The 26,264-nt window shown below is 36.4% G+C and overlaps 1 protein-coding gene across 1 annotated transcript in view; it reads left to right on the top strand.

Annotated features, from left to right (window-relative positions):
- sema3ab (sema domain, immunoglobulin domain (Ig), short basic domain, secreted, (semaphorin) 3Ab) overlaps nt 1–25,567 on the top strand; it is a 102,942-nt gene extending 77,375 nt beyond the window's left edge. The window contains exons 5-20 of the mRNA XM_079874281.1: nt 2,088–2,248; nt 6,038–6,100; nt 11,072–11,191; nt 11,430–11,523; nt 12,600–12,719; nt 14,064–14,206; nt 17,081–17,195; nt 17,297–17,366; nt 17,522–17,666; nt 17,770–17,989; nt 18,084–18,175; nt 18,403–18,444; nt 19,677–19,834; nt 21,658–21,725; nt 24,149–24,294; nt 25,048–25,567. Coding sequence (XP_079730407.1) covers nt 2,088–2,248; nt 6,038–6,100; nt 11,072–11,191; nt 11,430–11,523; nt 12,600–12,719; nt 14,064–14,206; nt 17,081–17,195; nt 17,297–17,366; nt 17,522–17,666; nt 17,770–17,989; nt 18,084–18,175; nt 18,403–18,444; nt 19,677–19,834; nt 21,658–21,725; nt 24,149–24,294; nt 25,048–25,518 — 2,228 coding nt within the window. The 3' untranslated portion in view covers nt 25,519–25,567. The remainder of the gene's footprint in view (nt 1–2,087; nt 2,249–6,037; nt 6,101–11,071; nt 11,192–11,429; nt 11,524–12,599; nt 12,720–14,063; nt 14,207–17,080; nt 17,196–17,296; nt 17,367–17,521; nt 17,667–17,769; nt 17,990–18,083; nt 18,176–18,402; nt 18,445–19,676; nt 19,835–21,657; nt 21,726–24,148; nt 24,295–25,047) is intronic.
- Nucleotides 25,568–26,264: the final 697 nt, after the last annotated feature.

The raw sequence follows: 26,264 nt of genomic DNA, 5'->3' as shown, positions 1-26,264 counted from the left end.
TGCATTGCTTTGAACTGAAGAGTCGTCAAGACTTTTGTTCAGTAAGTAAGATTATGTCCCCCCCATTTGTGTTCTGAAGATGAACGAATGCTTTTGGATTTGGAACGACATGAGGGTGAGTGACAGATTTTGTGTGTGTTTTTGGTTAATGGACGGATTATAGCTTTCTGAACAATTTGTATTTTAAGAGGAACCATTTTTGTCTTAGAAAAAGCCTGTGTATGTGCGTGAATGCACACTTAAGTGATGGTGAGATGAATTCCTGGTGTTTCAAGTGTGTCTGAGTGTGTAAAAGGCATTCTAAATGTTTTTTAGTCCTGGTGCCAAATGGAAACACCACAGGCACTACAAAATGAGCTTTCTAAACCCGAGTGAGGGATTCACTGTCATTCTCTCTTTCTCCTCTTGTCTCGCTGTCCTCTTTTAAGTCATCTCAACCCTAATCTTAACCTCTCGTCAAGAGAAACCTTCTCTTCTCCTCTGTGCCACTCCACAGATTTTTTTCTTTCCATTCTCACACTCTCCTCTTTAACTCTTTAATTTATCCTGTTCCTCATCTTTTTCCGTTCACGCTCTTTGAAAAACTCTTCTGTCACACTGAATTCTGTTCTGACATAGAAGTACATTATATGTCTTCTATGTCAGAATATATATATATATATATATATATATATATATATATATATATATATATATATATAATATATATAAACAGTATATATGTGTGTGTGTGTGTGTGTGTGTGTGTGTGTGTGTGTGTGTTTTATCTATTGCCCCTCTTGCCTTAACCTAACAAATGGATACACACACATAGACACACTCGCAGGGTGCAATAACTGTCCAAACACTGCCATATTTCTCAGATACTATTAACGTCTTTCTTGAGATCCATTTAAATGTGACGGCAGGGAAAATCTTACTTCCCTTAAAGACACATGCTGTAATTATAGCTTACTGTTCATTAAAGAAATCGTTCACCCACCAATAGAAATTCTCTCATCCTTTACTCACCCTCGTGTCATGGTATGACTTTCTTTCTTCTGTGGAATATAAGGCAATGTTAGGCAGCATGTTCACAGTGTTCTTTTCAATTCAGTGCAAATATAGCATGACAAAAGTGCTCTCTAACCCCACGAAAAGGATGTAAAAGTACCATAAAATTGATTCATTGTTATTCTTACTTCTAGTTACCCATCATTTGTCATAGTTTCTAATTATTCTTACACATGTACTGCTTGATATTCTTCCTGGTGTTTATTAAATATTATTTGATCATCTTTCTGCATCCCACATCTTTGTTGGTCTCTTCACTACGGCTACCCGTGATAATATTCCCAGTCTTCTGAGGCAATATGATAGATTTGTTTGAGGAAAAGAGATACAATTTCAGTTATTATTCACTGAAAATTCACTGTAGCCAGATATCATCTCTGCATGCACATTTTCAAATTTGAATGTAAAGATAACATTTTAATCTGTTTCTCACACAAAGCTCTATTGCATGTCTTCAGAAGACTTGTTACTTTGTCATGGTATTTTTATTATGCTTTCTTGTGGCTTGACAGCCACCATAGAATGATTCTTTCAGAGTGATGTTTGAAACACGAGGATGAGTAAATGTAGACAGAATTGTCATTTTTGGATGAACTATTCCTATAATAATGAAAGAAAGAAATTAAATAAGAAATCTCCAGCAAATGTGTCCCATCAATGTTTTTGAAACTAATTTATACAGATTGCTTATGTATTTCACGGCTTGGCTTCATTCAGTTATTTGCTCTATATAGAAAAAACGATATAAAGAACAAAAGCTAAATCTACAAGCAAATATCTATGTGTATCCATGAGCACCGCCAGCTTTCCCAGCTGTATTTTAGCCAAAACCACAGTCACACGTCTCACACACACTAGAGGAGAGCTGCCGTCCCTGCTGAGCTGTTCGCGGTCAGTGCCAAAGTCCATCTTTTAGCCTTCCCATCAGCCTTATAACTCTCAAATGAAGATCAAACTTGCTTTTGAAGTTTGTCGGAGACAATTTCTCTAATGTGCAATAAATCCTATATACTATGTTCTCTTTTTCCCCACAGAAATGTTGGAGTCCAACAACCTTCTCACTTTCAATGGATTGGCCAACAGCTCTGCCTATCACACCTTTTTATTGGACGAGGAGAGAGGTCGGCTTTTTGTGGGGGCAAAGGACCATGTGCTGTCCTTCAACTTGGTGGACATCAACATGGACCAGCAACTGGTAAGAAAAGGGTGTTAGAAGAGCTATTAAAGGAGACATATCATGCTTTTAAATCATTCCTTTTTACATATAAATCATACATTTGTGGTCTATATAAAGCGGAACTGCAATGCTTGGGTCTGAATTCATTCCTCATTATTATAGCTCCACAGGTCCCTTTTCTACCCCTTTTCTGATGTGCGTCTGAGAGCAACTCGTTTTGGTGCGGTCTTTTTAAATGCAAATGAGACACGTCATACCCCGCCCCCTCTCCAGGTTGTAGAGGTGACACTCGGTTCAACTCCACCCCGTTCGGCCATTTTTGTAGTTTGATAGCAGAGATACGATTATCTAGTGGCACAGAAACTTTTGGACATCCAAGATTTGTGTCAACACAGAAAACATTTCATCATTGGATAGTTTTTTCGTTTTATTAAAGTGTTGTTTTATGTCAGCTTAATGCCCGAAACGCTTTTCAGAAAAGATAAGGCAACTTATTTAGCACAATTCACACGGTAATTCAGGAAAAAAATATCTCCGAATGCTCCACATGAAACTTTGGTCTTCCGACCTTTTACCACCGTGTCGATTTATTTTGATTAATATGTGCGAGGGAGAGAGAGCAAGACAGCGGCTAGTTTGGAGACGGTGAAGTCTTGTTTACACTTTCGCCTGGCTCGGAAGAGAGAGAGAGCGCGCGCGCGACCGGGTCTCTCTCTCTGCTCGTTCTTTCAGTTAAACATGCGCCCTGTCACAAGCGCTGCAGTTCATCTACATTACTCACCGATCAAATAAGACTTTGGCGGGACAAAAAAAAAACGCTTTGGCGGGCGCTAAAACAAGTTCAATGCAGGAAAAACCCTGTTGTTGCTGAAGTAGTTATCCTTGAAGTGCTTCGCGTTCGCGCACACAAAAATGACTTTATGGGTACATTTCCATTAAAAATAAAACTCAACCAGGCACTTCGAAGAGGTTCTGATGCTGGGAGACGGTGTAATGAAGCGTGTGGGTTACTACATCCAACAACCGAACATTTTGACTTACCCTCTCGTAAGTTCTGCATCTTTGAGCTTGGACTACAAAATCGTAGCGAGAAATAAAAAATGGCGGATTGCTCGAAGTGTTGAGCCGGTAGTCGATGTCCTTATTTGGCAGTTCCGCTGCAAATACTGTGACGTAATTGTTCACAAAACGTCATAGAGAATAGAAAAATCGGAACAGGTTGAAAAATAAGGCCAAAACAGAATATAAAGATATCAACGAAACACCTGAAGAGACTAATTTCACATTTTCTATACTTCTAAACACTAAAAATATACAACAAAATGCATTTATTTAAGGGCTAAAAAAGTGGATTTAGCATGATATGTCCCCTTTAAACCAATTTTGGTGATCAGCACTGCACACAGGACATCATTCAAATGAAATTGATGTAGATTTGCTGTGTGACAGTTCCTGTCTTGTAGGTTATTGTTAGATATGGTGAATTTGTTACAGACACTGTGTTTTGAAAGCTGATTAGATTAGAGTTTACGCAATTTTGCTGTATGTTAAAGCATGTTAAAGCTGTCAGCACTCTAAACCCTCTCAGGGATGCTGTGTCTCTCAAAATTAATCCGTTTTAAACCACCGCTGCTAACAAATTAAAGCTAAAATATTTCATATAACACAACACATAACACATAAAAGTTCTATGTAAAATAGATGTACTTTTAGTCTGTCTTTGTCTCTCTTTTTCTCTTGTTCTCTCTCTCTGCCTTACATACAAACACGAACACATCAGCACACAGGGGGATCTGTTTCTAGCGAAAAGAGTATGAATATTTCAGAGTAAAGCTGTCATACTGATCACATAGAGTCTGGCTGAGAGCTGCTATCCATTCACCTGGATAAATAATGAACAAAATAAACACAGCGAAGAACAGACAAACGGTACCAGGGCAAAACCATAGCCCACTTTAGCTTATATACTTTATGAACATAACCTTCACAGAACAAAGGTAACATAAATGTTACCATATGAAGAAATGCATGATATATAAGTTATCCTAAAAATGTCCTTTAGTCAGATACCTTACATTGTAAGGAACAGTTCATACAAGACATGATGTTGCATTAAAGAGCAAAAAATTAAATAATAATAAATAAATATTCCCACAAGCATAGTAGTACCAGAAATATTTGATTTTGTGGGGACAATTTTTAGCCCCCATGAGGAAAACAGCTTATAAATCATACTAAATGAAATGTTTTAAAAATCTAAAAATGCAGAAAGTTTTCTGTGATGGGTAGGGTTAGAGTAGGAGGATATAAGGAGGATGTGTGTGAGCATGCGTGCATGTTTAAACTGAATTTCTGATTTTATGGAGAAACATTTCCATGACCACTGAAGGAGGATCTAAAACAAAAACGTGGGTCGAAAAATTTAATTTTTGTCAGGAACAGTTACATCAGGGTCAAATAAGGGCAACATGCCCAAAGAAAATGTTCTTCCTCTATTCAAACTTCCAAATAGAGAATGCTCAGTATTATACAGACAGTACTCTCTCTCTCTTTGTCTCATTCAGAAACACAGACACATTTTCACTTATCTGATCAGGATGCAGTTTCACACGTTCACATCAGACAGGAGCTATATTACAGCACACTCAACTCTCTCCAGCCACAGGGAGAACGTAACTCGCTGTGACAGCAGTCCCATAGAAACCTTGTTTTTTCCCACTAATACACTGCCATTACTTTTTCCACTGAATCCCTCTCACACGATTCCTAAGATTTACACATCTGGAAAGGTTTTTTTTTTTTTTTTTTTTTCTTAAGAAATTTAATTCTTTTGTTCATAAGGATGAAATAAATTGATCAAAAATGGCAGCAAAACTGTTTTCAACATTGATAATAAGAAATGTTTCTTGAGCAGCAAAATGTGTATATTAGAATGAGTTCTGAATGATCATGTGACACTGAAGACGAGAAATTATGCTGAAAATGTTGCTTTGACATCACAGGAATAAATTATATTTTAAAATATATTCACAGAGAAATCTGTTATTTTAATTTCTAATAATTGTTCACAATATTAAATTTTTACTGTATTTTTGATCAAATAAATACAGCCAACCCCAAACTTTGTACACTGCCATTGTATGTTCATCTCAAGGCATTTATTCTGACACTCTCTAAAGTTTCATGACCCTGGAATATTCCTGAATCTACTGTAAAGCAGGTGAAAATGCATATTTAGAGGCCTACAGTGCAGTTGATTTGATACAAAAGTCTTCTCAGTAAAGGCTGAATCTCAGTGTGGTTCTTCATGTGCAATATGTATCTATGATCTGCTGAATAGCCTCTCATATGTATCACTGTCAACATTCAGAAAACTTGTTTAACATTACTTTTGTTTGTAATGTTTCCCTTTTTTAAATTACTATGTTGAGAAATAAAGTGTGAAATAAATTATATGATATAGTTAAATTAATATATTATGTAATTATATTGCATTTCAAACACTTTTTGAAGATTGCTAAATTCGTTCCAAAATGGTTATCAGTGGCATCAGTAAACAGTGACCTTGATCTGTGTGTGGCACGCTGGGTGATTCAAATTGTAAATATGTTCCTGCACATTTTTAGTGTGAAAATTTGTAGTATTTATTAGCTATATTCTCTGAGGGTTAGACAACCAGAGCATAGCTTTAAGGAAAAAAAAAATAGATAGAGTTAGATTATACAACTAGAAGCTTCCAACAAAAGATGTCCCTGTATTCTTTCCCCTTTAACTTTCTGTCTCTTTCTCTCTCTCTCTGACTGGTAGATATCCTGGCCTTCTTCACCTTCTCGACGAGATGAATGCAAGTGGGCTGGGAAGGACGTCCAGGTAAGTGCTTTTCTTTTGCTTTTTTTTTTCTTCTTTCCTCTCTCTTCTGTCCCCTCCGCAACCCTGAGATCTGTCGGATAGACTTCACTGATGTATTGAATTGCTTGTTTGTCTGCAGCATTCCACTTTTCACTGGTTCATCTCTCATATATTTCTCTTTTTAGTACATTTTTTACTGTATGTGTGATATATAAACAAGATGAAACTATAAAAATACAGGGGCCATATTATGCACAATAATTTTGCACTTTAATCTTAGTCAGTGTTTCTTTTGCCAAAAATAGTAATAATGATAATTTCCCACCCTCCCACTGACCCCTAGAATCTGTTCTTAAAGTCATGTTTGTGACTTTTTGCCAAACCGTTCAGAAGTTATAAACAAAAAGAGCCATTTTATTCGATATCTCCTGACCACTTGGTGACACTGTGCCGAAATTGTTGAGGTAGCCTCCGGTCATGGTTGTCATTACACAAACCAAGTTTGGTCAGAAGCATTGCTGAGATCAGTAATGCGCGGGTCAATGTATAAACAACCCGCACCCGACTGACGTTTTCAATTAACCCGCCCGCAACTCTGACCGCAAAAAAAAGAAAGAAAATATTGTACCCGACCCGCTTCCTGACCCGCATTTACTAAAAGTAGTAAATGCTCATCATAGCATCATTGGGCCATAGACGTAGGAACTAAGGGTGCGGGGGGGCTCTCCCCCGACTTTCCCAACAAAAATTCCGCCCCCTCTCAGAAAATACATAAACCTGACATTACTGAGCTATATGCGTTTAAAAGTAGCCTATTAAAATGGTACAATGGCATTGCTCAGTTCAACGTGTTGGGAAATCGGGCATTTTGTCCCGCGTCAGCATTTATTCAAAAGTTAATAACGCTCAACATTCAAAAGGTAAATAAGGATTTCCCACTTCTCCAACACGTCGCTCGCAAGCTACCAGTAGCTCGTGGCCTGATTGGAGGTGGCTCGCCAAGGGCCGTTCACATATCGCGTCTTTTGCGCGCTCAAGTTCGTTATTTAAAATAATTGAAGCGACGCGCTAATTTTTTCCAGGCGCAGCGAGTCAACATGACGGATGGGGGTGCACCCAAACTACAGGTGTTTTATTTCTTCTCCGTAAATAAATCTAGTAACAGAGCTACAGCAAGCGTTTTTCGATGGTGGAAATCCATTAGCTCTTAAAACGTCTTTGTCGTTGTGGAGAGCGCAGTGCATGGTTGCATAGCAACGAGGAAAATCGGACCGAATTCTACTATTAATAATAAAAGATAAGCTAATGTGCATTGTAAATGTCAGTAAATGTAAATTGTAAATGTAAATGTTTTTTGACTCATTCTTTTTATAAAAATGATTTAAAGGCTGAAATATGCGAGGTTTATCTTTTTATAAAAACTCTTTTGTCAAAACTTTATTTGAACTTGTAGCCTACATGTTAGTAGTAGATAACATGTTGCAAGACACTCCTTTAAAATTTGACCCGAATATCATTAAAAATATTTTTGGATGACTCGTAATCGCGGGTAACCGCGGGTGACCGCAGGCACCCGCTCATTTTGGATCAACCCGCGCATCACTGGCTGAGATATAGCCTAACGTCCATTTTGGTGTACTCTTCGTCAAATTTGTTTGTGTGTTACTCGAGAACAGTTTGACAAATCAACTTTGGAATTTGAAAAAGAAAGAATTGGAAAATTTCGAAATGGTAATTGCTAGTTATTAGCATAAACGTGAGTGCAATTTTGGACAGTTGGTAGCTCTAGATGGATTGAGTTAGAGACTCCAAATTTGCTATAGTGACAAATCACACTGTCCTCTATTTGTGTGCCAAATTTCATAACTTTCCCACAAGCGGTTCTATGGGCGGCCATAGATTTCCAGAGCGGAAGAAGAAGCAGCGGAATAATAAGAACACTAACGATTACAATAGGTGCCTATGCACCATTGATGTTTGGCCCCCAATTACATTTTAAAATCTATTAAAATAGAAAACATTTATTTCAAATTGTAATCATATTTCACAGTATATCTGCTTTACTGTATTTTTAGTCAAATAAATGCAAACTTGCTAAGTGTCTACATAGTACATCAGATGTCAAAAGAGCAAAATACCCTTTTTTATTGAAAGTAAATGTAATGTTTGAGATGGATCCAAAAAAAAACAAAAAAAACATGATTAGTTTGCTTTTGACAGGAACCTCTCGTTCTGAGAAGGTAAAGCTGAGCTTGTCTGTCATCCATCTTTTGCTTTCACAAACAGTGTTAAAAGTTTCTCCCACAAGATCAGCTCAGCAGATGTCAATGAAATAATGAATAAAAAAAAAACAAATCACTGAATTGTGGGACAACGGTGTGTAAACACTTTCCAGGCATAGCTAGCATTTGCTCTCATAAATTCCAATGCAGATCCTGCCCGAGGCGCTGCCTTGAACATATAGAGCCATAGAAAGCAGCACTCAGCCCTGTTAGCATCATAAAGAGACCATAAGGTTGGTTGGTTCTCAATGGCGCTTATTTGAATTGCAATAACATGCATTGTGTGAGATTTTGATGTAAACATGTCTCGATGAATAGCAGGGTACTCACTGAAAGATGGCTTTTATGTGAACTGAGGGGACCCGGTGAAAAGAGACAGATTGACTGAGGCTTGTTTGAAGTGAAGTGGGACAATGTCAATTTCAGGCCCTTTTGAGGGACGAGGAAGGCAGAAAACTGCTGGTTATGTTGAAGGATCTAAGCCGCAATTTGTAAGAAACAAAAAAGGAGTGAGATCAATGCTCATCATGAGACACAAGTCTTCACAGAAACATCCATTTCTGTTGGCGGCAATGCTGCATGTTAGGTCAAATTGTCTCTGGACTCTGAAATAACTTATAACTAAATTACTTTTTATATTATATTTCATTTTATTACATTTCATTTCATTGCATTACATTTCATCACAGATAGGAAGAAGTAGAAGAAGAATCCAGATCTTTGAGTCACGTATTATATGTTGTCATACTTTTCTTTAAACCTTTTCCACATCAGATGAGTCACTTCAGTCCGTTCCAGATGAGGCTTGCTCAGACACGTGGCTTTAACACAACTGAGGAGCTTCTGAACACACGCACACACATTTCCATAGGCAAAATCCCAGCTCAGATGCTGCAGTGAAGCTGACAAACACATTTGTGTACACACACACACACACACACACACACACACACACACACACACACACACACACACACACACACACACACACACACACACACACACACACACACACACACACACTATCCCTGAGAGTACAGGCCACTGGGGAGCTCTGGACGCCCATAACAGGATTTCCCTGCAAATGCACTAAACACTCTGCTGAAAAACAATTTCAGCTGTTGTAATATTTTCCTTTTAATGAAGCGCTTTGTGGGAGTGTGTTGGTCAGCTGTGAGCCTGTGCCGCTGTGTGTGGAATTCTGCTGCATGTGTGAGAGAGCAGGATTTTGATGCTTACAGATATTACATCCTTTTGCCATAATAAACAAAGGACGTATTCAGTATTATAGGACTAAAAATGATTGGTTTAGTCCACAGATTACATTGTAACAAACACATGGTCATGCAACATTAACCTATGTGTGGGCTATATGATATTGAAGGTGATCATTTGAAAGTCATTTCCCCTCAAGATCACACAGGTGTCCTAGCAGAGTAATCACAGGTTTAGGTCAGTACATTAACTATGTTCCACTAATTAGATTGCAACCAGAAAAAAGTTTAGGGTCAGTAAGAATTTTTTTATGTTTTTGAAGGACAGTTATACTCACCAAGGCTCTATTTATTTGATCAAAAATACAGCAAAATTAAAAAATAATAATTTAAAATTCTTACATTTTAAAATAACTGTATTTTTTTTTCAGGATTCTTTGATAAATAGAGTTCAAAATAATTTATTTGAAATAAAAAAAAATTGTGTAAAAAATATGAATGTCTTTAGTGTCACTTTTCATTCATTTAATGCATCCTTGCTGATTAAAGTATTGATTTGTTTGAATTTTTTTTTTTTTTTTTTTTTTTACATTTTCACTGACAGCAAACTTTTGAATGGTAGTGTATATATATATATATATATATATATATATATATATATATATATATATATATATATATATATATATATATATATATATATATATAATGGTAGTGTATATATATATACATATATATATATATATATTAATCCTTTTAAATATAATATGCTTCTTTTGTATTATTATGCTATTTTATATATATGAATATATAATGAATAAGTGCCATCTGAAATTTTCTTCTAGAATGATAATTTTTATAAAGCTTGTATATTTAAGTTACGTAATTTCACTTAAATGACAATTAATAGGTAATCTGCATTGCCATTAAAGTGAAATTATTGAACTTAAATGTACGAGCTTGATAAAAATTATCATTCTAGAAGAAAATTTCAGATGGCACTTATTTGGCACAGATTTGCATCTGAACTCTTTATATATATATATATATATATATATATATATATATATAATTATAATTTTTCTTGGCTATTTTGTAAAAACAGCTTGTAAATCAAACTAAATTAAAGGTTTTGAAAATCTAAAAATGCTAAAAGTTTTGTGTACATAAAAAACATAAACCATAAAATGCGCGCGTGTGTGTGTGTGTGTGTGTGTGTGTGTGTGTGTGTGTGTGTGTGTGTAGGCGATAAGCTGTCTGTGTCTGTTGCCATTTGTTGACACAGATGGGATGTGTTTATTTATCTGAGAACGCAGTGACGACTGTGAATCAAGAAATGCTGGTGCACCACTGATTTAGTTTGCTTTTCTCTCTGTCAAGTTCAAGACCGTTGTTTTGGAAGTTTCTGTTGGTAAAATATTGGCTATATCAATATAAATGCTGTTTTCTGATCATTAAACACAATGTTGATGTTGACTCTTTCTCTCTCTCTGCAGAAGGAGTGCTCTAACTTCATAAAGGTTCTGCAGCCGTTTAACCAGACGCACTTGTATGTGTGTGGAACAGGATCCTTCCATCCCGTCTGTGCTTATGTGGAAGTGGGCAAACGCCCAGAGGTAAACTCATCACATCAGTTAATCTTTCACAGTTTATCAGCTGTTCTATTCTATGTGACTTTTGATTATTTAGCAGTCACAGATAAGACCATAAAATGAATCATAAAATTTCTCCTCCCTGTTAGCGAATCACTGAGCAGCCTTTCAAGAAGTGTTTAACAATGAAATGTGAGCGAAATCTGATGAATGTTTCGTTGTGGATTTGCGTAAGATTGATTGTGTGCTTGTTTCTATCCAGGACAACATCTTTCGGCTAGGGTCGTCAAACTTTGAGAATGGCCGTGGAAAGAGTCCCTATGACCCCAAACTGCTGACTGCTTCCATGCTGATCGGTGAGTGTGTGAGGCAATTTGATTTTCTGCTTAATATTATTAAATTTAGTGTAATCCCGTAATCCTGTATTAAATGTATGGTAATTTGACGGGACACTGAAGTCACATTTGCGACCAAAATTTAATTTAAAGGGTCTTAAAAGGGTTGGTGATGTATTTTATTCAAACTATAAATTGGAATGATACGTTCTTCACTTTTAACATGGGTGGTGTAAATAGTCACATGACCCCATTGCCCCTCTGAAAGATGTTTGTGTCAGATCCATAAAATGAAGCAAGTAATAGGTTACTATCAGGGTTCGAATTATGATTTCATCTTTGTGGGGGTCTCTTTAAAAAAAAAAAAAAAAAGTAGCCTATGAGCAGGCGCAGTGTAGCTTACTAATGTAAATAAATAAAAATGTTTAATAAAAAATCGTTGCTAACACAATTCAATTTAAATAGTACATTTGGTTTTATTTGTGGTTTAACGAGGTCTAATATATGTTGTTAGTGTTGAGAAATGAATTTAACTATAAACAGAACATAAAGAAGATTTGGTTAGTTACTGTAGCGACAATGAATAAACATTCATTGTGTGTGTGTGTGTGTGTGTGTGTGTGTGTGTGTGTGTGTGTGTGTGTGTGTGTGTGTGTGTGTGTGTGTGTGTGTTAGTGTGTGGCAGTACATAATCCAGAGTGTGTTTTGCTTTGGTTCATGTGTTCTAAATTGAAACTCAACACCCTTGATTAGTTGTCTCTCTTCAAAGATGACCAGTGCAGACTGTTCCTCTGGTTTAGTGCTCTACCTACAGAGCGTTATACTGTTAAATCTCTCGTCTCAGATTAAAGGTCACTTATGACACACACACACACACAGTCCCATTCTCTCACGCCATCCCTGAGCGTGAAATTGCCTTTGCGTGTTGACTGTCACACCTCTTTGAATCCTCACCTGAGCCGTTATTAAAGTTTACAAAACCCAGATTGAACTAGATCCTCCCGCTTCCGTCTCCTGATATTTTATTCTTGCCATCCACTTTGAACTCACATTAACCCTCCTGAATATGAGTTTTAATTGGCGTTTTTGATCATCAGATGGGGAACTGTATGCTGGGACATCAGCAGACTTCATGGGCCGGGACTTTGCCATTTTCCGAACTTTAGGCAAGCACCATCCAATCAGAACGGAGCAGCACGACTCCAGATGGCTCAATGGTGAGACATGCAAAAAACACATTTACACACAGCACTCATGACTTTTTATGTATTTAAAATGAATGCAAACAAATACATGTACTTGATACACATACACTACCGTTAAATAGATTATTTAATATTTTTGATTCCAATGCTCACCAAGGCTGCATTTATTTGAAAAATACAGGAAAAAGCAGTAATATTGTGAAATATTACAATTTAAACTTTTTTTTTTTAAACTGTATTTTAAACAGCATTTTTATAAGTGTTTTATGGTCAGATTGAAAATAAAAAAGTGTGAAAGTCTCAGAGTAAAAAATAAAATAAAATAAATCAGCAAAAAGTTACTTTATATCTCTATAATATGACTATATCTCTATATATCTATATCTCTATATATTATTTTATATCACAGTGTGATTTTATTTCTTATTTTTTACTTAATTTCATTACAAATCGCTGTTTTATTTTTACTCTGAGGTCAAATCCAAATTCCAAAAAATTTAATTAAACATAAAAACTTTAAAGGAATGGTTAACCCCCTATATACAGGGCATTTATATAATTTTATCACAACATCTTGATAAAAATAATATTTTATGGTCATGTTTTGTATGAACTACCCACACAAATGTGCAGTTTTATATGTGAGAGAAACAGAGAATTCTTTAACTTAGAAAAACTGGATTTTTAATCTCTATCTGAAAAAAAAAAATGTCATGACCTCACAGCTTGTGTGCTAACATGTATGTGTGTTTGTGCAAATCTGATGGAATTAGGATTATATACCAAATAGTGTCATTCATTTCCTCATACTTCTTTTTTTTTTTTTTTTTTTTACTGAATTAGAGTAAATGAATGCCTTTGCCTCCAGTGAACATGTTTTGCGTCAAAGTAGCGCCCGCGTGTGTGTGTGTGTGTGTGTGTGTGTGTGTGTGTGCTGCTGTAGATGTGGTGAGCTGACTGTCTATGTCACTGTGAGTTAGTGCCACAGTGCTGGTGATGTGAGCTTACAGTATGTGATGTGGCTGTTGGTTCTCTGTGAATAAAGCAATAACCCTGAATACTCATGAAAAACAGGCTGTGAAAAGCTGGGGCCCACAACACTGTAAATAGAGCCTACAGAAGTTTAACATCTCACTAAGACGCGCCTACACACACACACACACACACACACACAGTGCAAATTTAGTAGATTTGAAGAGTCAGATTCATTCACCTATACAGTATAAACAATCAAATTTAAATTGCAATGTGAATAATCTCTTGTTCATTTGTCTATACTAATTTTGGATAAATTATTTTTGCTGTATTATGTATTTTTATACTTAAGTGTTAATGCGTTGTTTGTTGTCCATCCAGATCCTAGATTTGTCAGCGTGTATCTCATCCCAGAGAGTGACAACCCTGAAGATGACAAGATCTATCTGTTCTTCAGAGAGAACGCCATTGATGGGGAGCAAATTAGCAAAGCCACACACGCCAGAATCGGACAGCTGTGCAAGGTACACAGACTCTTCAAAATAATATATTGTCAGCCTCATTTTTTGATACGAAGCTACATTAGCTCAAAAAAAAGGAAGTTATTTCAAACACTCGACTGATGTTATGAAGAGAGTTTGGAGTAAAAACATGTTATTAAAGGGATAGTTCACCCCAAAATGAAAATTCTGTCATCATTTACTCAACCTGAATTAATTTCTTTGTTCTGCTGTAGTTTAAAGGAAGATATTTGGAAGAATGTTTGTAACCAAGCAGATCTCGCCCCCCATTGACTACCATAGTAGGAAAAAAAAAATACTATGGTAGTCAATGGGGGGTGAGATCTGCTTCCTTGTATATCTTAGAAGACTGGAATTATCAGTTCTGTTTCAACTTTGCCCCAGATCCACCCTAGGCTCATTGGAAAAACGCCTCTACCTACAAATCCCTCTACCTACATTTTCGCAAAAATACATAAACCTACAATTCACTGAAGTTTCCAGCTGAAATGAACTATATGGCAGTAAACCACAAAATACTTTTATTCCTTTTCACACAAATTATGGTTACAGGGGCAGATCATCTATCAATAAAGACTTATGTTCGTGCGGTTCCATACGCAATACTATATTAAGACCTCAAAACACTTTTCCCAAAGTACATGATTTGTAAGCTAATAACGTCCCATAAAACAGGAGTTACGGCAATAGAGATCAGAGACTTGCACTGTAAAAGCAAGCTAAAATGGCATGCTTTGCTTCAAAACATGGTTGCTTCAGCAAATGTGGGTTTTTTTTGCCTCACATTTGGTTTAGTTTAGTGACCTTATTTTCAAACCTGATAGAGAATTAACCCTTCAGTGCCACTCACTGGACATTTCATTTAAGAACTGCTGATACGTACAACAACTAACGTAATAAAACGTTGCCATATTTGCGTTCATTTGATAAAGCCTAACTTGCTTTAAGCACCACTCACTAGGCACTTTGAAAATATTACGCAAAGTTATGTCATTTAGCAATAATGTCACCGCCGGCATTTGTTTTTTTCAGTGCCCATGGGTTGCCCAGATGTTTTTTCTAAAATAAAAATAGACACAAATAATAGCAAACAGTATGAGTATAGAGAATGAATGCGGCTAGCATAGCTCCAATAATTCGATCTAGGAAGATTTCCCCATTGAAATCTTTGACATTTTGATTGCACACTTTGTTACACTATCTTGGTGGATTTGAGCACAAGTCTTATTCTCAAGAGAATAATGTAAGAAACAGAAGACTGCTTCCTTTTAATTTCATTATCTAGGAAAGATGATTAAAATATTAACAAGATCTCCTATTTGATTTGTCTTTGCTGTGATAACGCATACACACAAACCTTTTCTCCATTCCTCTTCTTCTCATAGTGTCGAGACAGGTAACAGGATGGCCAGAGCCAGTGTTTTTGCATTAGGCTTCAACTCTGCTGTTTTGCGGCCTTGCTTTTTACCCCCCACCGTGAAACTTAAGAGATGCCTAAAATGTCACAGGAGCCGTCAGGCAAGAAAACAAAGACTCCTCTGTGGAGAAAATGTGAGACTTTGGCAGACTCGCTCAGCTCAAGTGCGAGTCTACCGCTTGAAGCGGTAGAAAGGTGTTCTCAATTACAGCTCGCTCGGTATTCCGGTATGACTGGAATCCTCCCTTCACCGTCGCAGACAATTGTCTCATTATGCAGAGTGAATGTTTAGTTAATGCAATGCATTTTCCAGCCATGCTAATTAGAGCTGATCAATCCAAAGCAAGGGAGACTGTTTATATTGCTCATGTGTTTCAAATGCCAACTGCCAGGTTTTTGGTGTAAAACGTGTGTGTAAATGCACATGCACACACCTCGTTGGTTTAAATGCATTTCTTTTTAAACCAAGCTGCCAAAATGACTTGTTTTGTTCTTGCCCCTCTTTATTATGTAATAGAAGTTAATACATTAGCGCAAGGCTGGCTGTTTATTTTTTATCATGTGAATGTCTCAGTAGAATGCTGTAATCAACACTTTCCACAATTAGATAATCTCAGCAGCTGTAATGGTAAAAATGTTGTAAAAGTTTTGCAATTGTTGAAAAGAGCCACAGGGACTTTTATTTCTAAATGATGACAGTTTTTGATGTAAAAATCTTGCATTATGAAATGAAATTCATGAACACTTTAATCACATTTTAATAGAAATTGAGATATTTTGCTGATGTTTTAGTCGTGCTGATAGTTGCCCCTGCTAAGGAAATGTTATGGCCATTTTTGTTTGTGCTCCTGAAATGAATGAAAGGTTACACTTTATTTTGGTAGTCCACTTTAGACATTCTACTATAAGTCATTTTGCAATTACTTGTCAACTACCAGTCATTAGATTAGTAGTATACTGTCTACAACAACATGTCAGCTAGCTTTAATTAATTTGCAACTACGTCAACTAACTCTCTTTAGAGTATTAAGTATTAGTAGACTTTTGGGGAGCATTAAAATAAAGTGTTAGCAGATATTAAGCAGACAGGCTACTAATACTCTAATGACTGGTAGTTGACATGTAATTGCTAAGTTACTTATAGTTAGTAGAATGTCTAAAGGTGACTAAGAAATTGGACAGATGTTATTCTGAAAAATCTACACTATTCTATAAATCTTTAAGACTTTTTAAATGTTTAAATGCAGTTGTCAAGTCAAAATTCACTTATATGTATTATATGCATTTCTTTGAATTTCCTAATTTGACTTCCTTAAATTTAAATCTCAAGCATCCCTGCCTATAGCATCATGACCTTAAGTTTTGCATGGACAAGCAACACTCACATTTTACTCAGAAAATGTAAAAAACAAAACATGAAATATGTTTGTTACAAGTTGGTTTTAATTTGTTTTTGACAGAACGACTTTGGGGGCCACAGGAGTTTGGTGAACAAATGGACCACTTTCCTGAAGGCCCGTTTAATCTGTTCCGTTCCTGGCCTGAACGGCATCGACACACACTTTGATGAACTACGTAAGTTACCCACGCTATGACAATACCTTCATCCTTTGCTCTTCGGCCCTACTTCGACCACTCACAGTTGCCTCACTGATATTGTATTTGATTGTGTCCAGAGGATGTTTTTCTCATGAGCTCCAAGGATCCGAAAAACCCTATTATCTATGCTGTATTTACAACATCCAGGTATTAAAACATCCAATTTGCACCAAATTCCCATTTCCCACCAAGCCTGTCTGCTTATTCTGTCTTTTTATATTCAAAGCTTGATAATTGTGTCTTAAGTCTCTAAAGGTGAACCTGTGAAAAAAACTCATATTTACTGTTTCTCGGGTTTACAGTAACATCTTTAAGGGCTCAGCGGTATGCATGTACAGTATGGCAGATATCAGGAGGGTGTTTCTGGGCCCGTATGCCCACCGAGATGGACCCAACTACCAATGGGTACCATTTTTGGGTAGAGTGCCGTACCCAAGACCTGGCACGGTAAGACGGCTAATCAGTGCAGATACCTTTGTACAATTTACTTTTCAAATGAAAGTGAATTGCCTGCTATGATTTTAACACACGTTCTCCTGGATGCTGACAGTGCCCCAGCAAAACGTTTGATGGTTTTGAATCAACAAAGGACTTTCCTGACGACGTTGTCACATTTGCCAGAAGCCATCCGGCCATGTACAACCCAGTGTTCCCCATCAATAACCGTCCAATCATAATCAAAACTGATGTTGACTACCAGTTTACTCAGATAGTGGTGGACAGGGTCGAGGCAGAGGACGGCCAGTATGATGTCATGTTTATCGGCACTGGTGTGTAGTTTTTTAAATAATGTGATTTATATGATTTTTTTCAGCATGTGCTTTATGTAAAACACAAGTTAATCATGTTATTTTTCAACCATAGACATGGGCACAGTTCTTAAGGTGGTTTCCATCCCTAGAGGAACATGGCATGACCTTGAGGAAGTCCTGTTGGAAGAGATGACTGTGTTCAGAGTAAGTCTTTTATACAGATTTATTTCTAATAGGTTTAATATTAGTATTGTTTTTCCTAGAAAACAAAATACTGTACATTCTACGCTGTACCGTTTCCCCACCAACACACTCCAAAGGCACTATTTATAGACTTTTATCAATTTTCCCCTTGTTCATACTGAGAAATATTTTGTAATAATTTGGTGATAAACAATATGAAGTACATAAAAAACAACATCTTTTTACAGGAACCAACAGCCATTACTGCCATGGAACTCTCCACAAAGCAGGTATGTATTATTAGAACTTCAATCAACTCATCCCTTAATGCAATAAAGGTGGTGAAAGCAGCTCTTTATAAGTGGCGGCATTGAACATGATTCTATTAGGCAAGACTGAGCAACATAATTGGTTTGATAGGTGAAGTGCAGGGAACAGAGTGAATCTAAAATAGCCTAAACAGGCCTAATACTTTATAGTACACAGGTGCACATAGATAGATGGATGGATGGATGTAGATAGATAGATAGATAGATAGATAGATAGATAGATAGATAGATAGATAGATAGATAGATTAGATAGATAGATAGATAGATAGATAGATAGATAGATAGATAGATAGATAGATAGATAGATAGATAGATAGATAGATAGATAGATAGATAGATAGATAGATAGATAGATAGATTGGTTGATTGGTTGGTTGATTGATTGATTGATTGATTGATTGATAGATTGATAGGTTGATAGGTTGATAGATTGATTGATTGATTGATTGATAGATAGAGAGATTGATTGATTGATTGATTGATTGATTGATTGATTGATTGATTGATTGATTGATTGATTGATTGATTGATTGATTGAACAAAATGTTTGATAGATCATGATTTATGCATGGAAACCATTTACTCACATATTAAGACCCACTAGGTCAGGTGACCTCCAGAGAGCAGAACTATAGCTTTGCATGTTTTTTTTTTTTTTTTTTTTTTTTTTTTTTTTAAAGAGTGAACTGATCAGCTAAGATAGCACTGGGTGTTTTGTAGGAAAATTGCCACGCCACACTGCATTTTGTTGGCAGAGATGATATAGACCAACCAGATTTATCATGTACCAAAAAACCCCAACACAGCTTTCAGTCTTAGGCTGGGTCACATAGACACACGTTGCTTGGCTTCAATCAACATTACGCAGAACAGGGTCTGCTGTCACAGTCACTCACAGAACACGACAACATGAGGTATTGCCATTAGAGGCCACACATACACACACTGTCACTCACACCAGCTGTTTTTTTACACTCAGGACTGCAGCGTGAGCTCTCCTTTAGACGGTGTGAATAATCAAACAGACACTGAGAGGTTATCTGAAGCGATACATTATTAAAAACCTGCGTACAAGCCCAGAGAACGTTCCCGTATCCTCAGTGAATCCTCAGCTATCACACCAGCACAGACCATAAAAACTTTGCCGTCATTGTTTCAGGGATGTCTCAATCGCTTTACTCTATCTTTACAGCAACAACTCTATCTTGGATCCACCATTGGGGTTTCTCAGATGCCTCTGCATCGCTGTGACGTGTACGGGAAGGCCTGCGCCGAGTGCTGTCTGGCACGTGATCCTTACTGTGCCTGGGACGGCTCACAATGTTCCCGATACTTCCCAACTGCTAAGAGGTACAGTGACGAACACAGAAACACTACAAAGTTGACCTAAGATTAAAAGATGCTCCTTTCCACTGAGTTTTGTGCTGTTGTTTTTTTTTTTTTTACAATGAGCATCTGAATTCCTTTCAGATTGCTAATATACTTTATACCAAAAGCTACTGTTTTTTGTCTCAATTAAGTTGTTTTAGTTAACATTTAGTTTAAATTAGGTTTTAGTAATGACATGCTATGTTTAGGCTGCATCTCAAAGCACAACATGCAACACAACAGAGTATTTGGCAGTGTTATTTTAGTAATATTTATTTACTATTTTAGTATTTATTAATATTTTGAATTAGCTTTTTGTTTGGGGTTTTAGTTTTCATTTTCATTTTATTTTAGGTTTTAATAGTTTTATGTGATTTTTGTCTTTTTCAATAGTGTTGGTAAAAATAAATAAAATTGATTTTTATTTCAATTCATTGGCAAGGAAACATATATATATATATATTATTATTTTTTTTTATTTTTTTTTTATTATTATTTTTTTTTAATCTAATATTTGTATTAATTTATTAAATTAATTCATTTAAAATACATTTTTAAATGAATTAAAATTAAATAAATTAACGACAACCATTTTTTAAAACAGTTTTAGTTAACAATAACAACACGTAGTTGACACAAAAATGAACACCAGAATGAAAATTCTGTCATCATTTACTCACCCTCATATCATTTCCAAACCTATATGATTGTCTTTCTTCCATGGAACACAAAAGGAGATTTTTAGTAATGTCCGAGCTGCATAGTCTATACATAAATAAAATTAAATATCTTGACTAGGGACTGGCACAAAAAAGTACATAAGAAATACCAAAAAAGTCTTCTTAAGCCATATAATAGGTTTGTGGATGGAACAAACCAATACAGTTTCAGATTTTTTATTAAAATATAAGAAGTTTCTCAGCAAATACTGACTTGAATTTCTATCTGTTTCTCTCACAAAGCTATTGAATGTCTTAGCACACATGTTGCATGCACTATATTTGTGATTCTTACTGTATTTTTAATATAGAACTTTAACAGCAGAATTATTTTATTAATATTTATATACAATTTTATTTATACTGGTTTTATTTTTAAAAAAATTTCCCTTTTTTGGGTAAAATTAACCTAAATTGTACCAGTATATACTTCCCAATTAACCAAATATAGAACATTAGAAGTTTTGAAAGCACTTTTCACAATACATATCACTTCATATTTGACTTCTTGAACTTTTTTGAGGTGTCCATCAAAGCCTCATTGGACTTCCCAGCTGTCCATTGTAGAAACTCATCTCCTTTGGGCCGTCAAAAGCAAGCACACCCCCTACTTAATATTTTATCTTCAATTTCCAAAACAAGAACAATACGGGTCTCACATTTACGGCCCATGTCATGTTGCAGTAGCAAGTCATTTACGGCCCATGTCATGTTGCAGTAGCAAGTAATATGTTTGTGGACGAGGTTCTCTGAGAAGTTCTTTGTGCACTACTGGTGCTGAAAATGCCTCACATATTGCCAGCATTACCGAGTTGCCTCAAAGGTACATTCAGTACAAGACGTCTCAGGACATATATTGCATGATACCTCTTTTCATAAGGCTAAAGACTAAACAGCACAGAGCTAAAACAGGTTCCATTTCAGACACACTTATGCTCATGTAGAGCTGTGTTTGATTTACTTTGAGCATAACAAAGTGAGAGCTTTTCTGCGAGACAGATGTGTGTGGGAGTGGATATGTGAGTTTCAGTGCGCTCACACTCACCTGGCCTCTCTAATTCTCTGCTGTGTGATGTATGCTTGCAGGAGAACGAGGCGTCAGGATATCAGGAACGGAGACCCTCTGACTCAGTGTTCAGATCTGCAACACCATGGTAAATACCAGCAAATGTCAGATCGTGTTTATAATGTGTCCCAACAACACACTGTTACTGTAGGTTAACAATCACAAATCTAAACCTATGCAATCTAGAACTTTATTCTAGGTCTCTGCTTGATAACTAGATTTATATACAGTACCGTTTAAAATTTGGGATTAGTAAAATGTAATAATATTAACTATTATTTACAAAGAATGCATTAAAAGGGACAGTAAATGCATTTATACTGTTACAAAAGGTATCTTTTTCAAACAAATGCTGTTTTCTTGAAATTTCTATTCATCAAAATATATATATATATATATATATATATATATTGTATGTTTATCTATCTATCTATCTATCTATCTATCTATATATTATATATATATATATATATTATTATTTTAATAATATTTACCAATATTAAATTAACTGTTATTTTTTTTAAAGTTATGTTATATCTCACATTATAAAGCGGTTAGTTCCAGTCCTTGATTCTGATTGGTCAATAGGTGTGTTTTATTCACGATAAAACACAGCTATGACAGTTTCACCCAACAGTTCTATCTATCACTACACAACACCCCTAGCAACCACTCTTAGCAACGTGTACATATGTTTGTTCTCATTGAAATTGTTCATTGAAGCTTATATATAGAGTATTGTGAGAGATCGAGTAAGCGAGTGCACCTGCATTTACAGTAAATATAGCACTTTCCTTCAGGTCAGTCCTATCTTCGTAATAAATAATCAGTTTGAATGTCTGCTATGATATATTGTCCTTTTAATTGGTTTCCCCGTGCCCTAGTCATTTGAGTATTTCTTCTCTGTGTTCACAAGTGTCAGTCCTTTCAATATAAAAGTCTTCTCTACTGACAGACTCACTCATAAAGACAGTCTTTGCCGCCATCTAATGGTGAAATAATGTAACTTATGTTGTTGTTCACTGTCAGGGACTATTTATTTCAAGCGGAAGGAAGGATTTTAGTGATTTTACTTCATAGGATACAGTACAGCCTCTTGTACCTTATTGCTTACATATTATTTTTACATATTATTAGTTTTTACAGTACTTTATAACAAGCCTTGGTGAGCATAAGAGTCTTCTTTCAAACACATAAAAAAATCGCATAGACCCCAAACTCTTGTGTAGGCTACTAGCTAGTCATTTAGCAAATGATTTAATACAAAGTGCCAAAACACCTATAACAGGGACAATTCACTTGCTCAAGGTCACAATGTTGATGGCTCATGTCTCACTTCGTATGGGGCTCAAACCAACAACCTTCTGTTTGCCAGTCATGAATGACATTTCCCCAACATCATTTGTTGGTTTTGGAATAGCATTTATATCAAACAATAGCCCTAATTATATCCTAGAAAATTCTATCCTAAAAAAACACAAAAGAAAATCTGATTTGTTGATAGGTATTGTTGGTCCAGGACAAACAAGGATGTTGATCCAAAAACATAGCCTTAATACTTGATGATAACATGCGAGCTAGAAGGCAGTCAGGGCACATTAACAGGGCGTCATACTTTTAAAATAAAACTCAGGATGTGCGGGGGTAACGAAAATTTAGAAAAAGGCAGAGGAGATAATTGTAACTGTGCATAACAGTGTTTTAATAAAAGCCTTGCATATGTGACGTGCATTCCAGGTTTGTGTTTAATTAAAGCTTTTGAAATGAAACGAGGCCTAAAAAGTCAATACCACTACGTTAATGACACATGTCTAACTGCTGAGAAACGTTTCACAGCTGTTGCAAAAATACAGGCTTTAGAACGTGCACTTATGTACATCCACGCAGATATACGCTATAGCGTTCAAAAGTTTGGGGTCTGTATGATTTCTGAATGTTTGTAATGTAAAATCTTTGTAAACCTTAATGTATATATTGTGTAAATATCATTACTGTCACTTTTTAACTCTTGTTGAATAAAGGTATTCGTTTCTTTTTAAAATAAAATAAAAAAATCTACAGAGCCCAAACTCTTGAATGGTAGACCACACACAGATTTCCTGTGTCGGAGTTCTGGTATAACACACCTCATTACAGTGACACCACTAACCCACAGCACTGCAATCTGACATTTCATAGTCCAAACTTAAAATAATGGTAGAAGAAAATTAAAGGCAGAGGAATAGATGCCACTTAACACAACAAGTGATTCTCTCGAATAGTCTCTCTCTCTCTCTCTCTCTCTCTCTCTCTCTCTCTCTCTCTCGCGCGCGCGCTTGGACTAGAAACACACTGAGAGATATAACGCTGTGATACAGACATGCTGGGTGTGATTTTGTAGTGTGATATAGCATATGGTCTGAACTATCAGTTTGTATTCTCACTGCAGGATGTCCTGTCTGTCCTGTCTCAGAATCAAGATTTCTCACTTCTTTCTGTGTTTCTGTGTTGTTTCCTCATCTATCTGAGCAGATGAGGCAGATGGCGAGAGAGATTTGCTGGATAGGGTGGTATATGGGGTTGAGAACAGCAGCTCTTTTCTGGAGTGCAGTCCTAAATCTCAGCGAGCCCTTATTTACTGGCAGTTTCAGAGACACGGAGAGGACCGCAAACAAGAGGTATGTTGTGTTGTGTAAACGGTTGAGTCCACAAGTAAAAGTATGAGACCACAAGGAAAAACGCTTCTATTTTCTATTACATATTTTCAGCTTAACAATTTAAGTTTTTCCCTCTTTTACTTAAATGATAGCAGCACAAGCCCGATGGTCATGATCTCCAGCGTGATTTGATAATGATAAAAATAGCATCATGTGCTTTACTGGGAGCAAGAACATCTGACCTTGTGGAAGAGTTCACATGATTAATGTTACAGATGTGCTGGTTTGATTCATGGTTGGTTATTTATTTACCAACCAAGATATCTGACCAATATTATGCCAAACATATATTACCAACAAAAACATATGACCAATGTCATATGACAAATTTGTATGTCTGAACAAAAAAACACACTAAATCTGACATTTTCAATTTCCAGCATGGACGTCCAGACATAAATTTGAGTTTTGCAATGTTATATACATATATAAAATATTTGTTTATACTTTTATAATATAAATAAACATAAAAGTGTAAAAAGATTTTTTTATATATATATATACAGTACATATATAAAATACTTTTTATACTTTTTTATTCTTTTAACTTTTAAAATTTTATTTTTAACATAAAAACAATCATATTAGACTACAAAATTGAATCACTTTGGTTTATGGGGTGAATGCAGCCAAAAATTCTGAAACTGTTGTTGTCAATAATGTTTACAGTACTCAGCATGTGATTTGATCCATATGTCTGTGTGTGTGTTTTAGATAAAGTCCGATGAGCGGGTGTTGGGCACAGAACAGGGTCTGTTGATCCGAACCCTCCATCAGAAGGATTCGGGTGTGTATTACTGCCACGCTGTCGAGCACGGCTTCATCCAGACCCTCCTCCGCCTCACCCTCAACGTCATTCCCTCAGAACACCTGGACGATCTCCTGCACCGAGACACGCCGGACAGCACCGATCCGGCCAAGGGCAAGATGTGGTACCGCGACTTCCTCTCCCTCATCAACCCTCCGAGCCCGAACAGCGTCGACCAGCTCTGCGAACAGGTTTGGAAGAGAGAACGGAAACAGCGCAGGCAGAAAGCTAATCTCATGCACGGGAGCCAATCACACTCGAGCCAGCTCCTCCACTCCAGCCAATCACACGCCAGTAAGTGGAAGCTGCTACAGGAAAACAAGAAAGGACGCAACCGCAGGACCCACGAGATGCAGCGGGTACCCCGCAGTGTGTGACCTGGACGCCAAATAAAAAGGAGATCCAACAGACTTCTACTGTTCCACAGACATAACGCTGAGACTGAAGACAGGAAGGGCGGAATTCCACTTCCTGTATTGTGTGTGCGAGAGAGATTTACTTGTGAACCAGAGCACATCTTCATTCACGCCTACAGTACGTATTGAGACTGAAACCCTGAGAAGATGTAATGTGATGCTAACAGTTACTGAACTACCTGTAAATATGACAAGAATATACTGTGAGACAGGTTTCAGTCTGTATAAAAAACCTGTTTCATTTTATGAGGGACAAAACATGGATGCTGAAAGACCCCTGTTTAACCTCCATTTAGCTAAAGCACAATCCCAGTGCATTCTGGGTAATGAACTTGTCAGTAATATTATGTGTATAGAGTGTGTTGACCTTAACATATACTGTATATCTTTGTATCAGAAATGTAGGCCCTTCTGTTTATGTACATGTACATATCCATTAATTAAGGTATTGCTTCGTTATGGTTTACTCTTCTTTTCCCCCCTTTTTCTATCTTCCTCCGCGCATTTTCTATTTTCATCTGCTGCAAAAGCAATGCCTCAGCAAATCCATTAATGGGGTGGTGTTGTTCCTCTGAATAAGCTCTTCCTGACAAGAAAAACGACAAAAATCTTTTCTGCTATTTTTTTAGATTAATATTTAATTTTGTACTGTGCCAGAGTATATCTAAAATATTACATAATAGTTTTATTTTATTATTTGTTGTCCT

This window comes from Squalius cephalus, assembly GCF_949319135.1.
Source record: "Squalius cephalus genome assembly, chromosome: 6".
Classification (NCBI taxonomy): domain Eukaryota; kingdom Metazoa; phylum Chordata; class Actinopteri; order Cypriniformes; family Leuciscidae; genus Squalius; species Squalius cephalus.
This window is presented reverse-complemented; position numbering and strand designations above follow the sequence as displayed.